At 50.7% G+C, this 17,591-nt stretch overlaps 3 protein-coding genes across 3 annotated transcripts in view; all 3 read right to left on the minus strand.

The window, feature by feature from the left end:
- LOC144721461 (G protein-coupled receptor kinase 5-like) overlaps window positions 1-778 on the minus strand; it is a 28,033-nt gene extending 27,255 nt beyond the window's left edge. The window contains exon 1 of the mRNA XM_078599086.1: window positions 597-778. Coding sequence (XP_078455212.1) covers window positions 597-648 — 52 coding nt within the window. The 5' untranslated portion in view covers window positions 649-778. The remainder of the gene's footprint in view (window positions 1-596) is intronic.
- Window positions 779-2,800: 2,022 nt separating this feature from the next.
- Window positions 2,801-8,368, minus strand: LSM1 (LSM1 homolog, mRNA degradation associated). Its single transcript, XM_078599091.1, has 4 exons — window positions 8,191-8,368; window positions 6,789-6,857; window positions 3,814-3,929; window positions 2,801-3,589 (listed from the first exon to the last, which is right to left on the minus strand). The coding sequence occupies exons 1-4, from the start codon at window positions 8,234-8,236 to the stop codon at window positions 3,419-3,421; spliced, it is 402 nt and encodes a 133-aa protein (XP_078455217.1). The 5' UTR covers window positions 8,237-8,368; the 3' UTR covers window positions 2,801-3,418.
- Window positions 8,369-10,245: 1,877 nt separating this feature from the next.
- POLR1E (RNA polymerase I subunit E) lies at window positions 10,246-15,467 on the minus strand. Its single transcript, XM_078599092.1, has 12 exons — window positions 15,356-15,467; window positions 14,271-14,374; window positions 13,352-13,428; window positions 13,065-13,150; window positions 12,878-12,930; window positions 12,461-12,605; window positions 12,084-12,191; window positions 11,871-11,967; window positions 11,565-11,704; window positions 11,363-11,444; window positions 11,133-11,264; window positions 10,246-10,636 (listed from the first exon to the last, which is right to left on the minus strand). Exons 1-12 carry the CDS (start codon window positions 15,411-15,413, stop codon window positions 10,489-10,491), a joined length of 1,230 nt encoding a protein of 409 aa, XP_078455218.1. The 5' UTR covers window positions 15,414-15,467; the 3' UTR covers window positions 10,246-10,488.
- Window positions 15,468-17,591: the final 2,124 nt, after the last annotated feature.

Raw genomic sequence — 17,591 nt, forward strand, 5'->3', positions numbered from 1 at the left:
TCTCAGCATTGCCGGGTGTTGTTTGCGATGGCGCTCGTGACGGTGTTGGTTATGATGATGGTGGTGGTGACTGTGTCAGGGCTGTTGCGTTTTTAGGGTCGTTGTGATGGCGGTTCTAGTTATTTGCAGTTGTGTTGACGGCGAGAGATATTAGTTGTTGCGGTTGGAACGTGGTGCTTGTTGAGGCTGTGATTACGATGGTGGATATGTTGGTGATGGTGGTTATGGTGGTTGTCGACATGGTAAATGTTTTATTTAATCGCGCGTCAGGGCCGCGTCGTCTCAGGTGTTCTCGGACAAAAGGCGGCGCGGGCGGCCCGAGGCGGCGAGCGCGGAGGACTCCATCTGCGCTCCTCGTTCTCGTGGATTCATCCGCGGCCCTGGCGGCTCCTGCCTGCCCAGCTCCCTCACCCCTCCATGTCTCTCTCCCTCTCCGCCTCCCCGCCTTTATGCCTCCCTGGCTTCTGCGCGTCTCTCCCCTTTCCTCCCCATCTCCCACGTCTTTCTCCCTGCGTCTCTCGGCACGTCTCGCCATCTACCCCCCCCCGCCACCCCAAAACGCCTCAGCGTCTCTCCCCCGACTAGCTGCATCTCACCTTCACGGGCCTTCAACAACACGGTGTTGGCGACGATGTTCTCCAGCTCCATGGGACAGGGCGGTCGGCGGCGGCTTGGGATGCGTCTGCTGCGTGCGGCTCCGGCTCCGTGACCGCGTCTCTCCCGTCAGGCGCCACGGACACCTATCGCGCGACCGAGCGGGGTCCTCGCCAGCGCTGACTGAAAGTCAGGCGCCGCGGGCAGCCCCGGGTGGGAGGAAGAGGGGTCCTCAAGACGCGACCCACGCCTATTGGCTGCCGCTCACAAGCGCGCACTCGAGACACGCCCCCCTGAGCTCCGCCCCCTCCCCGAGCTTCGCCCCGCCCCCTCGCCCCTCCACGATCGGGGTCCGAACGGAACGAGGGATCATTAACTACCCGGGTTAGGTCGGAACCGTGACCGGGATTGTTTTCCCACCCCCGCTACACACCACGTCCAGCAGTCTTATACCTCCGGATACGCTCGTGGCTACCATGAGCCACGTGCCACCCTCTTCGAAGGTCAACCGGCGATCCCGGAGCACAAAAACATGCGCTCACGGCACGTTAAGCGGAACCAGAGCCGAACCCAGAACTCAAATGATTCCGATTGGAATTGGACCTAAACACGAACGCAGCTGGAACCGACCGCAGTCACCCCCCCACCCCCGTCCCGTGAGTGGTTGGGGGTGGCGCGGTCAGGGCAATCGACGCGGACATCTAAAGTGGTGACCCGGCTCGCAAGCGAGTCTCAACCCCAGCGTGACGCCGATTGTCTTCAAACGCCGCCCACCATCTCCCGTCCAGTGGCACAGTTGGGAACGTGCGATTTTCCCTACGTTCCCATTATCGATCAGTCGAGTAATCAAATACAGGAATTGGATATCCCAGCTCTCATGCCAAAACACCCCAATGAGAATGACGTACAGCCATTCTTTGTTAATCCACTGCTGGATGAAGACCGACTCAAGCCGTTGCGGGGTTATTTGACCATTCACCGCGCTGGTCATTGCAGGATGTTGAATGCGAGCAGCAGAGATCTGACAGCATAAAAGCAGGACAATGATGTACAAGATCTTGTTGTACTCTGCCCTCTGCTGCCCACAATAAGTGGCTTCCCACCGTCTCCTCACACCAAACTATTAAACTTTTTTTTATTTTACCATCGTAAGGCGCACCGAGCTAGATAGCTCTTTTCACCCGAAGCGACCTGGTCACAAATGATAACTCAACTTAGTGGCTTATGCGGAAATGTATAGCAGCCGAATAATCTAGACGAATGTTGATTCTAAATGTGGATGGAAAAACTGGAGAACCTGGAGAAAAATCCACGGAGACACGCAAACTCCAAATATATAGCAGGCGTCAGGGTCTGGATTGAACCCACAACCTGTATCCCCGGCGAGGTAGTTAACGTCTCGCCACCGTGAAACCCCCCTATCCAAATTCATCGTTCCGATTCATTTCAGCTGCTCGTGCAAAGAGATCCACGTCCGGTCGCACGACATGCAGATATACAATCTTGCAACGGAAGGCGTCAGAGCTTTCTTGAAGCAAAACAGAAATAACGCACATGCATGGAATCTGTGCCACGCTGCAACATGCATGTCCTCAGTATGTAATTGGGATAACGTTCCGTTTCATGGCTGAACGATGAGATGACGTCACACGCAATTGTTTTGGCCAAACAATTTAGCTCTGGATGTTTTTACACCAAGAGTTGGGCAACCTTTTGATCATTATCGCTGGTTTTCTATTGGGAAATCCCTAATAACGAGACTTTAAACGAACATGTAGCTCAGTGTATCATCTTTATAAACGTTATCATGCTCCCCTTTCCCATTACACAGCTAATATATGTTCACTTTCAACCGGTTGGAAAGAGTTAAATAGGGAGATAATCTGTGAATTGCTTCTGTCGTGAAGTTGAGCCGCTGCCTGCATTCAGGCTCGGTATGGGGCTCAATGCCCTGGATCCCATGCACTGGGGTAACAAGCACGTGGGACCACGGAAACGAGCTACGGCGCCTTTCACGTTCTGGAAACGTGGCGACGGGAGGAGACGTGAAGGAGCGAGGGCCCTTCGACGTGTCGACATGTCTCCTCCTGTTGTGGCGACGGGAGGAGGTGCTCCTCTCTGGCGAGAGCGATCCGAGCCCCGTGCAGTTTATTCAAACGTGTCATAAACTTCACCAACGAAACAAAGTGTTCAATATCTGCAAAACTGCTTGTAAAACAATTTATAGAAATAAAAAGTAAAACAGACACCGTTATGAACATAAATGCTTGTGTTTTAGGCTTCGGTGAAAGATGTAAAGGGGTGATTGTGACAATCAATCATATTTAACATTTCTTTAGAGCACCTTCACAAAAAGATAATTGGTTATTTTTGTACGTTGGAAGCCCCAAATGCTGCATGCAAATTGAACACTTCCATGACAAAGAAAAATCAGCTTAAAACACCAGACGTGTGCACGGCAACCCTGCCCAGCATATACATTCCACCCCTGGTCTAGTGTCTCAACAGTATCTGTTATAAATGTTCATCTACGCCGACATTCTACGAAAACCGCACATGCGCTCATTTTAACGCGACAGTTGAACCCAGGCACAGAATGCATTCCAAGTGTACAGAACCATCCGCCATGTGTGGCTGGCAGCGGAGTCGCGTTTCTTTGTGTCGGTGGCAAAAACATGCAGGATGGGCGAGGACGGTCGGAGCTTCCTGGTCGGCGTCGCATCACGCATCGTCCACCCTCGGGAGGGCCGGCGCTTCATTGCGCGCGAGAGGATGCAGTCAACCTGGGCGTTTGTTGCAGGGCCGAATTTCTCCCTGGCCACAGCTAGTACTCCTCGGCAGTGTCTGCACGTGGAAGGGGAAGGCCCCGCTCCTTGAGGGCCTTTATTTTGGCCTTCTCAGCCTCGGCTTTATCCTGCTGCTCCTCGCGCTGGGCCTCGAGGATTGCTTCGATGGACACCCTCTCAAGGCTCGTCTCCTGCTCCTTGTCCGCGTCCTTCAAAACATTTGAGTGAAGATGAAGAATGCATTGAGGCTTAACGATCGTCAAGTTCGCACCGTCAGATTGGCTGTCGGTGACAAGACACAGAATGTTTTGCCGACATCATGACGAAAATGACCAAAAATGCGTGCGTGAACAGTAAAAACAACTTCCAGTAAAACTTAGCGTGAAAAAATTAGTGTTTTGGTTGAAAGTGGAGACGTTGATGCGCGACTTACAATCTCGCCGAGCAGGACAACGTTCTCACCGCGCACCACAAAGATCCCACGCGGGATGTCCCCATACCTCTTCCCTACATGGATCCGCTCAATGGTCTGGTGCAGCACCAAGTTCGCTACGTGGGACACGCGCACACGAGAATACGGGCTCGGTGGGCATGTGTCTGGCACTCTCCACATACCTTGACACAGCTCCATTTAGGCCTCAACTCTAACCAAATATAAATGTTTTATTTCTTGCACTGGCGATCACGTGTGTGTTCATGTGAACACAAACGGGTGTACGCTGAATGAAAAATGTACTCAAAGACATTTTTTTTTAAGTTCTCCATAACCAAAGTGGGTGGTCAGTAGTTTTATATATGTTTGCATATTGCAACATACATCTAGAGAGAGCAATTGCTGGCACTATGTGTGGTGGTGGCCTTTTCATTCAAATTAGAGATAAAAACACTGACTTAGTCACCGACCAGACACCAACATCGCAGTCTAATGAGCTTCCCAGTTACTGTGATGTGCAAAAACAGCTGGAAACTCCTGATTAGTGCTCCCCACCGACCAGCCCTGATTACCCCCCACCAGAGCACTGACGCACACACACCCGACGCGAGTACCCAGTGACAGTGGTGACTACAGAACATTGCACCTGCTAGACATGTGCTGCACCTGAACACATACTCAAGCCACAACCTGTCTCCTCTGAATAATGTAACATTACTGGATAAATAAGCAGACAATTACACCTTCACATATCCATCTCTTCATATAAAGTTTTTTTTTACTTCACATCCCATCAACCACATTGCTTTCTGGGAGTGAATCGTTTCGGCGGCATTGGTTTAATACAACTAAACTCTGGACAGTATCAACATTCAGTGTCTCATCAGCAGGCTTGCTGGGTGGTCCGCGCACGCCTATAATACAGCACTCCGAGGCAAGGGTTTGTGGATCACATAAATTATTAGAAACTCCCCATGAACGTCGAGGTGCCATACCCAGGAAAATATGGTACAGCATACGTGGACTCCACCTGTTCCATCTGTATGGGACAGTGTTGCCCCCTTCCATATGTGAGTTTTCTCCGGGTGCTCCAGTTTCCTCCCACGTGTATAAACACTCATTAATCGGCCGGATCGCCGCCTGGCTGCCTTCCTGTACGTCTGTGGTTCCTCGCGCCTCTGAGTTGGTCTCTCTAAGAATAAGCAAATACTCTGCGTGTTACACAAGTTGTAATTATTATTATAAATCAATGATAGTGAACTGCCAGATGTTTATAGGAAAGGACCCTCTCTTTAATATGGATTCTAGTTCAACTCAAAACTATATAATACACAGCACAGCAATCATGTGTTGATGTGGATACTAACAAAATCAGTATGCAGGCAATATGCCTCCTTTCCATATTGTCTCTACACATACAAATATAAGTTTATTTTAAACATCCAATCAGTCGAACAGCCTTCCGACAGATATGTGAAGGAGGCATATTGTCTGCTTAACAACGCAAATTACAATTCTGTGCAACGTTACTGAGCAGCTTCACTCACAGACAAGCATTCAGCTCTGCTAGGTATTTGATGCAGATAACACCAAGTGTCAGTGCCACGTAAATTAAGACAGTTGGTCTCGCAACACTGAACAAGGCAGTCACGTTCATCCACCATAGGTTACAAAATTAACTGGCATCATTTTTCGTACGATGCACAGCGGCCGGTGGCGCCTGTTAGTCACACCGACATCACTGGAGAAGCAATGAGAAGCACTTGTACCAAATGAAGCATCACCGCAACTTTATTCAGCGGGGATATATTAATTACAAAACTAGTGGGGGGAAATTATGAAAATGTCAGAAGTAGCCATCAAGATAATCTGTCTGGAGGAAACATGACAACTCTTGGTCTGATTGAACTGTCGTGTTAACTTAGCCAGAACCAGCACAGCTTCTCTATGTGATCGCAAATGTATTACTGTACCACGAGAGGGGTTGAAATAACCTCTGAATAAATATTCATTAGCGTTATTGTGAAGAATATAAATACAATAGTCTCCTTCAGATATCAATCATTCCACATAAAAATGTAACTTCTTACACAATTATTATATTTATACACAAAAACATCTCCATGACTCTCATGATTATTTTGAGTTACGTATTATATAATTTTGCATCGGACTGGGACCCCACAGTGTAAGGGGAGAGCTCTTGCCTGGAAGATCGGCAGTTCACCAGCACTGATTCAAGCAAATATGACTGCTGATAAGACGAACCAGTCAATACTTATCTACAAACAATGCTGCGGAATTAATGCACTCCCTGAAGGCCGTGCAACTTATCTGTTGTGTAAGACATACTTAATTTTTTTGTATGCGGAGAAACGAATATGTGAAAGAGACAGTCCGCTTCTTTAGTCTCCTATGAAGGCCGCACCTGAAGCAGGGCGCCCTCTAGTGGCGATTGAGTCGCATTCTTGCGCAACTCACCGGAGTGAGCCACTTCACATGGCCAACGTCCTTGGAACACTGCCCTTTCCAAGCGTTTTCTGTCCTTTACATTTGACTCACAATGCGGGCGAAGCTAGGCGTGAATGCATTAGCATCTCCCGGCCATAACCGCTCTGACCAAACGAAAATATCCCCCTCATAGTCTTAACAGACTTTTGTGGCAAGTGCTGTTAGCGGGGATGGGTGGCCAGCACCACGCTCGGCCGCCTTTGTCTCCCCAGTGCTAATGTGTACACGTCGCACCAGGTACTCATTTGCGTAGACCTAGGAGAAGCCGACCAGGACCGGTTCAAACACCCACCACTGTGAACAGTTATTAGCGGGAATTGAACTCGGGACGCCAGGTTCGTAGCGCAGCGCACAAACCACTACATTACTGCTCCCTACACATCTGTAACCACCACCATCGTCAACGAGGACTCTCAACTCTAGCGGATAAACTGCTTCGTCCCCTGCCATGGTTTAGGACTCACCGAACTGGTCAATGCTCCTAAGGAAGCCGATGAGCGTGCGCCCGTCCCGCAGCAGCACGAGGTGTTTCTCTGGGGACACAAGAAGAAACCGTGAGGATATAAAACACCACCATCACCACTATTGCCAAAACACCATCTTCCCGAGCACCAAAATTATTACCACCAACTAGCACCATAATCACCACCAGAATCACCATTATTATCACCACCATCATCAGGACAAGTGTATCACCGAAAACCACCATCATTTCCAACAACAGCATCACCACCACCATCATCATCACCCCTACCAGCAGCATCACCAACAATTACCACCATCAAAACCATAACCACCACCACCTGCCATCATCATGCGAGTGGATTAACCATCATAGGCACGCAGTCTGCTTGACAGTGGATGTTAACATCCCGTGACGTCATTCTGAGAAGAGTATGCCATTGTGCGAAAGGCATCATGGTCCAAATAAAAAAAAATATTCGCAATTTACTTCATTGGGAACAGCAATTGTCGCACCCAACTGAATAAATCTGAACTATTTTTTATTTTATTTACGGCTCAACTATTTTATTTTACCAGGCAAGGCCCACTCAGGTATGTACAATAGCTATTTTTCAGAAACGACCTGGCCGCAAATGATAGCTCAACGAAGTGGCTTATCGAGTATATCAGCCAAATACTCGAAACGCATGTTTATAAATGTGGAGGGAAAACCCGGAGGACCTGGAGAAAAATCCACGCGGCCACAGGGTCGATAAAACCCACGACGACCACCTGTATACCAAGCGAGGTAGTTAACATCTCCTAACCACCGTTGCGCCCCTCCTGAAAAAGTTGAGTCTCAGTGAGGCTTTCCTGGGTAAACGCGTGTAATGATAACGACAAATCACCACCCCCATCACCAACAACCACCACCATCGTCAACATCATCACCAACAAAACCACGCCAAACACAACCACAAATACCATGGCCACCATCACCACCACACGCAACATCAACACGACCATCGCGATCAACACCATCATTACTAACCTCAGCGACCACCAGCAAAAACAAAGATCCTCCAATATCGCCTTTAACAGACTGCTGTGACAAGTGTTGTTCGTGAGCATATATTAAGGCTCGTGCAGTGTGGGCATCACCACGCCCGGCCGCCGTTATCTCTTCAATGCTGTTTAAAAACTGCACCAACACTCGTTTAAGGCTGCGGCAACCAGCAGTACCACCATCATCATAACCACCACCGGCCACCATCAACCAAGACCATCACACCACGCCGATCTCTTGCTCCCCCTAGGGATTCTCCGCAAGCCCCCGCCCCCCCCTTAACCCGCGTTTGCCGGCAGCGGTTGCAGGCTCGTGCTTGGACCTCCGCGGAGACCTTTACGCGGGACGCCACTCACTGTCGATGTCCTCGATGAGGCTCGCCGTGCCGGGCATGTAGTTCATGGTGGCGCCTCGTCTCCTCCCTCGTACCGCCCGCCCGCCCGCTCGGAGGAGTCGAAGCCCAACTCTAACTCATGCCGGAGGGCGCGCCTGGCCGGAGAACCTCGACTTCCGGGTCATCGGGGACACGTGACCGGTAAGCCTCGCCCCGCCCCCCCATAGCAACCGCGGGGGGTGCGCGGGGAGGGGAATGATTCACATTCCAGGGCATCGTGTGAACGCCGCATTCAGAGCGCGGGGCGCCGTTCAGGGGGTCTCCCTGTGCCGTGAGGAACGGTCGCTTGTGTTTTAGGAGTGGGAAGCCGCGGAACTTCGACAATAAATGGATGGCGAATATGTGAAGAGCTTAATTAACTAATGATTCCACTTCGCCACCCCGGGTCTCGTGACGTCATCGCGCCCTCAACCTCACCCCAATCTCGTGACGTCATTACTCTCGTTCTCTCCACAGGGTCTCCTGACGTCATCGTTCCCACTCCACCACTTACCCGAATCCCGCGTTATGTTATCACTGCTCTCCTTAACCTCACCCCAATGTCGCATGGTGTCATCACCCTTCTGCAACTCACCAGTGTCGCGTGACGTCATCACCCCTCTCCCCGCGTGGTCCAAATCCCGCTTAACGTCATCAACCCCCTGTCCTCACCACCTCGGCGACTCTTGAAGCCGTTACTCCCTCTCCAACACCGCGCCATGTCGCGTAACGTCATAACCAGCCTCCCCTCTCCTCACCACTCCCGCGTCTCGACGTCACTCAGAATCGTAATATGTATTATTTATACACAACATTATTTCTCTACGATGCTCATGATTATTTTGAGTTACATTTTATAATTTCGCGTTGAACTGGAACCCCCAGTGCAAGGGAAGGTCCTTTTCCTGGATGATCGGCATAATCTCTCTTTCGACCGGAGGAATCATTTTGAGCTAAGGGGCCGTCCATAAATGACGTCACGCGATTTTGGACGATTTTTGACCCCCCCCCACTCGTCACACGGTGTCACAAAAAGTCAGACCCCCCTCAAATATGACGTCACAAAGCTCTGCCCCCCCCCCCCCAAATAAAACATGCTTCAAATCGCTTTAAACTATTGTCATTGTCGTGCGTATTTAATGTGGCGCTACACTCTGATGTAGGATAAAACATTTATTAAAAGTCTATTTAATTAAGTAGAACAAGTTGCGTATTTTGATGTGACGTCACATTTCTCAGATGTCCAGTGGAGTGACATCATCAACCCTTCACCCCAGTTTTGTGACGCCACTCTTTCCTCACCTCTATGTCGTGACGTCACAATCCCTCTACTGCAACTCAGCCGTTTTGGGTGACGTCATCACTCTTCCCCTGTCCACCTTTGTCTCGTGAGGTCATGAAGCCCTTCGCACACCGCCCCAATCTCGCGTGACGTCAATGCAGCACTCCTCTCTTCCACACCCCCGCGTCTATGACGACATTAACCCCTCCCACCTCAGCGCAATCTCGCGTGACGTCATCTGGATGCATTACAAATATCGCCCGTGGAGCCTTCACAGGCTGCGGTTGGCGAGCACCTATTAAGGCCGGAACGGCACAAACGTGGGTGGCCGCCTTTGTCTCCCGAGTGGCAATGTTTACACATTGCACCAAGTACTCATTTGAGGCCGAGTCTACTTAGGGGAGGCCTAGAACCAATTCAGATATTTGTCACTGGTGTTAGTCGTAAGCAAGAATAAAATTCGGGTCTCCGGGTGAAGCAACAATGCACCGGCACGTGCACATTAACTGATCGAACCACTCCATCTCTACTGTGGACACTCGTGAGCATGTTCACTCCCTTGACTGCCACTCTGTTAGCAGCCTCGACCACAAGCCACCATCCCTTCCACCGACATGTCCTTCCCAAGCCAACTTTCCAACTCGTGCGTGTTCTCTAACCTATGTGTTTCACTTCCTGTCAGTCTAATTCTGAACACACAACTTCATGGTCCAAATGACAATACTTGCCTCAAATAATATCACTCAGCAGCCAGTGCAAATTCAAAACTTTATTAGAAAAAAAATAACGTTACAGTGAAGTCTCGAACCATACTCCTTGCTCCTGCCCTCTGCGAACTGGTCGTACTACCTAAGTCTCTCGTGAGTGGCTCTCTCCTCCCAGAGTTGAATTGATGCACTGGAGGATCGGATTAAGCCATCGCTTGGTTTCCCCCTCTGTGCAGAACTAGCGCTCATGCATGCATACGCGATGTGTCGGTGACACCAGGCAGGTGGGTTCCTATCTTTTGCGCTTGCGCTCGTGAGAGGCAACGGGCATGGTGAGGGGTACAGCCAACTCAGCTATGCGGGACTTGAGGTCCGTGGTGGAGCTCGTTGCTCGGATTTGTTTGATCTTCAATCCCAGAGCACGCGCCACCTCCAGGATCCTGAACAGGGCAGAGCAAAACAGGTGGCATGGTTGTGAGAGCAGTCACGACACAAACGAAGATAAGTGCGATTGAGCATGACACAAATGAGTTGATGATCGCGACATCTGTCCCGAGAGGGTGACCTCTGCGGGTGGCCGTCAGGTTTGACCATTGTGCTATTGTAGTGGCCGACAATTTCGTTGCTGCTTGCTTTAGCCACGTGTGCATGCTGACATGACCCAAGGCCAGCTCATACCCAACTCTGAAATCATGGCCATTTGAATGCTGCATAGAAAATATAGAATAACCTCTAACAGGATTTCAAAACACAAACACATGACTCTCCTGGCCATACTGATGAAGGCGCTCAAAAAAGCTCTCAAGCCGTCAATTTAACTTACAATCAGCGATCTTGAGCCAATTAGGATCAAAAGAAAAGCATTGCAGTTAGTGTTACAATTTAAACCCATCTGGATGACATCAAATGTGCACAGCTCCAGACCCCATCACTTACTTTTTCTCGCTGACCTTGAAGTCCTTCTGCAGTAGCGAGAGGTTGATTGAGAACGAGTTGAGGTGCAGCGCTAGCACCAGCACGTACGCAATGATCTTGTCCCGTAGCGCTGGGGTCATGGCATTCTGCACCCTGCACAACCGGACATGACCGAAGCACGGCGTCACATGCGCACCACCAGAAACATCGGCACCACTGTGTGGAGGCCGCCAAATGGATTCCACTCTGACCTGCCATTGTCGAAGGAGACCGTTGTGAAGCACTCAAGGATCTTGGTCCTCAGCAGAGGCGGCATGTGGTCACCCAGAGTATCTGAATGACAAGCAACACCGGTGTTCTCCACTCAAAACTGTACCGACAGCACATTATGACCGAGGCACTGTGCATGCAGATAAAGTGCTATAGCTGCGAATATGCAAAATGCCACAATACCTCTGGAGGAGAACTTCTTCTTCTTCAGATGGAACAAGTGGACCAAGGTGTCCAGATACCACACGAGTCCAGCCCGTAATTTGCGGATAGAGGCATCATTAGGCGTGACTCGTATCGCCCCCACAGCAATTGCACTCAACCTGCGAGTGGGTGCACATACACACCACTCTCTTGATGCACAGCCAACAGCCCGTCATGCACAGTCTCTATGCAGCAGGCATTCTCCACCGAGGTGAAGGAGAGGCAGTGCAGCGTTTAGCCGAGGCATTATGATCACGCTCCTCCCTCTGTCGGTACCATACGCACGTGGGGTCTTGTGCGACGAATGTCATGCCAGACTTCATTAGCTCCAAGTATTTGGAGCTCGCTTCCTCCGCTGCCTCAAGTTCGGTCTCTGTGATGACTGATAGAAATACCTCAGGAAAAAAAATTGAGACATGGGGACCCACATTCACTGTTACACTGACCTTAAACCGTCACCCCTGACCTTACAGCCCCAGCCGGCGACACAAAGGATACTGTCATTGAGTTTGTAGGCCTCGTCCGGAGAGGTGGCTTTGGGGTTGCACGGTGGAAGGTAGGGCGATTGCTCGAATGCCTCCACCCGCTGCACTTCACGTGTCAGGACTGCACACACGTGCGTGCACGTACAAGAGAGCCCACATTCACACACAGTGCATACATACACACACACACCATGTACTGGAATAATTTTGTACAATATTCATAATCCGCAATCTGATCGCCTCAGACTCTTAGTGGTCAAAACAGACGAAATGTTGATGCACATATTGTTGAGATTATTATTAAACCTTACAGATTGCGACACATGAGAGTGGCATATTCACAAGCGTGGAGAAGAACATGGTCATGTGTACGCGTGCGAGCGCACTCACACTCGGAGCCACGGGTGTCGATGATTTGCTGAGCCACGGTGGAGACGGCCTTCTGAAGGCTCTCACCGCCCACCTGGTTCATGCGACGCGCTGAGAGCGCACGCTTCTGTTTGTGACTCCCAAACGCCTCGATCAAAGCGTCAACCTGCACGAAAGAACGAACCACACACATACGTCATCACCCAGCACCGCACACAAACGTACAAGTTATCACGCACACACAACAGGTTGATGCACCAACATGTTAATGCACCTCCGATTAGCACAGATGGCTACTTATGGTGCAAAAGAAGTTCAACATCCATACAACAGTCATCATACACCACCATACACATGTTCATCAGTCATCGCGTATGACCACACAAACCCAACAACCGACAATGCAAGTGCAATGTGGATTCAGGTGCATGCCATCACCTTATCTCTATATGAGCCTTCTGATTTCTTCTTTGGCTCGTACTCTTTCTCTCCTGTTGGCAACATTGGTCACACATATTATTGGCTGCTCATAGGGCTACAAGTCTCATTTGGGTTTGATTTGTGAGCCAATGCGATGAAGGTGCCGTGGTCTGCAGTGGGCGAGTCGGGGGCTTGGCGGCATCACCTTGGATATTGGGTTGCATCACGAAGTGCTGCGCGTTGTACACCCTCATCTTGCCATCCTTCTTGTCCAGCACGCCCACGTAGTACCTGCCACAGCAGAGGCACAGCCATCCACCACACTGCTTTCTTTGTACCCTTTGAAGTGCCCAGCACAGTTGGACTCAACGTCAGCGGATTTAAAGTTGTGTACAGGTCTAGCTCCACTACGTAAAGACTTCCCGGCCGGCTATGGGCACTTAAGCGGTATTTACACGTGTACACAAGTCATGCTTCCAGGCTCCACCTCACCTACACAGGCTGTTGCACCGTGACGTATTCACGCCAAAGTTTTGTCCCACGTAGTACAGATGCTCCGCTTGTGCCACCTGCAACACAAATGAGGGTCGGTCAAAGAACGCGACTGACCCATATTTCTCGAACCGTCTCTACAGTAGCGACCCAAACATGCACACTCACGCTCAAACCCACAACTTATTGTCTTTCCCCCGCACCTCTGATTAGTACGGTTGGCTACGTACGGTGCGAAAGAAGCTCAACATACACACATAAATCAGCATGCAGCAATCTCCCAGACTCACTGACTTATGCCATTAGCCTCACCTTATGGAACAATTTTTACCCAGTATAAAAAAAATATGAAAAAAATAGGATTTAGTGGAGACTTGAAGCCTTGTAAAAGCTTACCATCTGCTGTTTGAATATCTTAACACCTTTATTACCAATCCGAAACCTTTATTACTGCCGTAAAGGGTAACGCCTATTCTTTTTTCAGCCTCACCTTATTAAAAACGTACATTTGCAACTGTTACAGCTGGACAGCATTCTACAATCTACGTGAAAGAGCAGTGTGCACCATTCGATCATTCATGCAATTTAGTCGTGTGTTGGGACTGGGTTTGTCAGTTCATTGTACATGTATAACGTGGCATTGGTTATAAATCTGAAATATTTGCATGTGATCTGTTTGGTAAGCAATGGGTCAATAGCCAATCCGAAACCTCGCCTGGTTGAAACTCTCGCGAATTCGATGTTCCTCCGATTAGCACGTTGGCTACGAATGGTGCGAGAGAAATTCAACGTGACATACGTTCCATCTCGGAGGGTTTTCCGGGTGAAAAATATAGTCAGATGAAATAATACCCGTGTGGCTCCCAAGTTAAGAGAGAGAGGTGGTGGGGGCGAGATGGGCTGCGTGTCTCCTCCTCACCACGATGGCGCGGTGCTTCTTACGCGGGTGCTCCCGCTCCGTGCTCGTGAACACCGAGAGGCCGATGCCTCCCGCGCTCGCCGGTTCTCCATTGGCGAACTGCACTGGAGGGGGAAGGTGGAGGGGGTGAGAGGGGGCAGGTGGAGGGGGTGAGAGGGGGCAGGTGGAGGGGATGGGAGGGGGCAGGTGGAGGGAGTGAGAGGGGGAAGGTGGAGGGGGCAGGTGGAGGGGGTGAGAGGGGGCAGGTGGAGGGGGTGAGAGGGGGCAGGTGGAGGGAGTGAGAGGGGGAAGGTGGAGGGGGCAGGTGGAGGGGGTGAGAGGGGGTAGGTGGAGGGGGTGAGAGGGGGAAGGTGGAGGGGGTGAGAGGGGGCAGGTGGAGGGGGTGAGAGGGGGAAGGTGGAGGGGGTGAGAGGGGGCAGGTGGAGGGGGTGAGAGGGGGCAGGTGGAGGGGGTGAGAGGGGGCAGGTGGAGGGGATGAGAGGGGGAAGGTGGAGCGGATGGGAGGGGGCAGGTGGGTGGAAGGTGGAGGGGGTTCAACCTCGAGGACGAGCGAAGCGTTCAACAAACGGCACAGCGGGGCGAGAAGCGTTCAGCGCGGTCGGTTTACGTACGGTGCAAAAGAAGTTAAACGTGCGCACATACAGACGGTCACACTTGCCCCGTTGTTTAAAACCGCACACACTAAAGACAAAATAACCTCTGCCACGAGATGAATCTGCGGCCAGCTAACGGAGTGGGGGGGGGGGTGCCTCTGCTGCCGTACGGCTACGAGTGTCGCCCTCCTCGTCCATCTGCCCGGCCTCGCGACCTCCACCGCCGCTCGCTATGGGCTGAGGAGCGCGAGCAACAAACAACAACCCCTGCCCGCCGCCTCCAACTCCTCCCCAAGCTGCTGGCCGCGTTACTTCTGAGCGGGCTGGGCGCCTCTGAAGCTCCCCGCCCCCCCCCCCCGTAAACGCGGGTTCCCTTCTTAGCACGGGTCGGGAACAAGGCCCCGCGATTACAGCCGCGACTCGGCGAACACGGAGCCCGCAGCAAGGCCCGCGTGGTCTCGTATCTCCTGGTCCCCAGCGGCCCCGCCTCACCCAGCGCGGCGCGGGCCCCGGGATCGCCGCTCTCCCACATGGCCCTGGAAGCCGCCATGGCGCCACGAAGGCCCCAAGCCGACTACCCCGCCCCCTCGGCTCCCCCGCCCCTTCGCCCCTTCGCCCCTCCCCCTCGGCTCCCCCGCCCCTTCGCCCCTCCCCCCTCCCCCTCCCCTCCCCCTCGGCTCCCCCGCCCCCTTCGCCCCCCTCCCTCCACGAGGTTCAATCTCCACGCCCACACCTGGAGGGGCATTAAGAGAGAAAACTGTGTAACAGGCGACGTTTCGGGCAAAGGACCTTCTAGCATAGCAAATAAAGAGGCCAGAGAGATGGAGTATATAATACGAGTTGGAGACGACACCGTGGGGGTCTGATGGGGATTACATTTGCCAAAATGTTTCATGCTAATCGTTTTTAAATGGGTATATAGACACATAGCTTTGAGCAATAGGCAAACCCTCCTTCAATAATAACAAAGTATCGATCCTAAAACTTTTGTGAATGTTTTGTATTTAAATGTCCATACGGTGAGTGAAATAAAGTACCAAATAGAAACATTTTATTTTCACTTTCCTCGAGTCCTGATGCTGGCTTGCTCGTCGGAATGGGCGCAATGCAGCACCCACAATGGGACACGCACGCGCGGGGCACGCGCACGCAAAGAAGACCCACGTGGAGCCTTAACAGACTGTTGGGGGCAAGTGCTGTTTGCGAGCAGCACCTATGAAGGCCAGCACTGTGGCACACGAGAGGGTGAGTCGGCAGCACCACGCCCGGCCACATTTGACTGTGCAAGTGGCGATGTTTACACACTGCACCAGGTGCTCATTTGAGGCGGAGTCGACTTAGGGGAGGCCCAGGACCCATTCAGATAATCGTCACTGGTGCTGGCCGTGAGCAGGAATCAAACTGGGGTCGCCGGGTTGGAAGCGCAGCGCGCTAACCATTGCACCACCGCTCCACACACACAGACACAAAGATCCCCCATATAGCCTGAACAGGCTGTTGGAGCAAGTGCTGTTAGCGAGCACCTTTGAAGGCCGGCACTTTGGCACACGAGGGGCTGGGTGGGCAGCACCACGCGCGCACACACATTTCCCGCGTGAGGGTGACTCATGACATCTCGCTGAACAAAATAGTTATGCGGTTCCGTTTGCAAGTGACTGTAAAAAATATATATTTCATGGAAGCTGGTTCGAAAGTGCGGGCATTCGTAAGGCGGGCATTCGTAAGTCGAGGACTGCCTGTTATCGCATTGGCAAAATCAAATGTCGAATTCCTCGGCCTAACTTTCATTGCAATTGGGTTCAATGGGCTCTCAAGAAATGCCACTGCCAAATGGATTTTCAAAAGTTTTGCATATCTAAGCCTTGCAAACCGGATAGAGAAATTGATGGGAGACCATTTAAAAACTACCTAAGTTGTAGTTTTAGAAAACTATACAAAAAGTTTTTTTTAAACAACGGGTTTATTTTAAAGTGCACTGAAAGTGAAAAAATTAAATTCAGCCGTCACCAGCTGATCAGAATATTTTTCGACATTTGTAACTGAACATAAAACAGTGGGGTGCTCCTTTAATATTTGTATGCATAATAAGTTGCTTTAACATTGTTTTGTTTAAATAGATACAATTGTAGTGTCACTACTGTGTACACACACACACGCACACGTGTGACGTCACTATGCGGGAGAGCATCACTACCCCGCGAGTCTACACACACATGACGTCAATCTTAATTTTGGAGCTTTCGTGACTGCAGGAATTATTCTTTGGTTCTTTCGGTAAAGTCACGTATAAAGATAAAATAATAAATTAAATAATAGCATACGACGTTTCGATTGCAACACAAGCAATCATCATCAGGTATAAATGAAATAGCAACAAAAAATATAACCAGAAAACTATAGACAGACATATAAGCAGACAGATATCACCAAGATACATAGAGAGAGTAACACAGGTACAGAGAGGGGGATCGTCTCTGTGGGGTGGCCTTAAATAGACAGAGGGGGGCGGAGGCAAAGAGAGGGAGGGGTTAGGGAAAAAAATGACATGTCAATGAGTACGAAGAGACGCGTAGTAAAGTACGTAGGCTTGAACATTAGGAGAGAGGGAGAAAGAACACACTAAATTAAATAACCTAGCAAAATATCGAAATGTTATGTAATACAACACAGAGAGTCGGTCAACACACAATTAACGCATAGCCTGGTCGATTACGTATTTCAAAGATTG

This window comes from Lampetra planeri, chromosome 12 (assembly GCF_965212315.1).
Source record: "Lampetra planeri chromosome 12, kcLamPlan1.2.h2, whole genome shotgun sequence".
In the NCBI taxonomy this organism is placed as follows: domain Eukaryota; kingdom Metazoa; phylum Chordata; class Hyperoartia; order Petromyzontiformes; family Petromyzontidae; genus Lampetra; species Lampetra planeri.

Bases quoted from the DNA above. Each gene is read 5' to 3' on its own strand.
- POLR1E (XM_078599092.1), bottom strand. From the start codon at position 15,413: ATGGCGGCTTCCAGGGCCATGTGGGAGAGCGGCGATCCCGGGGCCCGC. The intron at 14,375-15,355 runs GTGAGGCGGGGC...TTCCCCCTCCAG, and splicing joins CGGGGCCCGCGCCGCGCTGG to TGCAGTTCGCCAATGGAGAA. The intron at 11,265-11,362 runs GTCAGAGTGGAA...CCGGTTGTGCAG, and splicing joins GTCTCCTTCGACAATGGCAG to GGTGCAGAATGCCATGACCC.
- LSM1 (XM_078599091.1), bottom strand. From the start codon at position 8,236: ATGAACTACATGCCCGGCACGGCGAGCCTCATCGAGGACATCGACA. The intron at 3,930-6,788 runs GTGAGTCCTAAA...TGTCCCACGTAG, and splicing joins TAGGAGCATTGACCAGTTCG to CGAACTTGGTGCTGCACCAG. The intron at 3,590-3,813 runs GTAAGTCGCGCA...AATGTTTTGAAG, and splicing joins TTGTCCTGCTCGGCGAGATT to GACGCGGACAAGGAGCAGGA.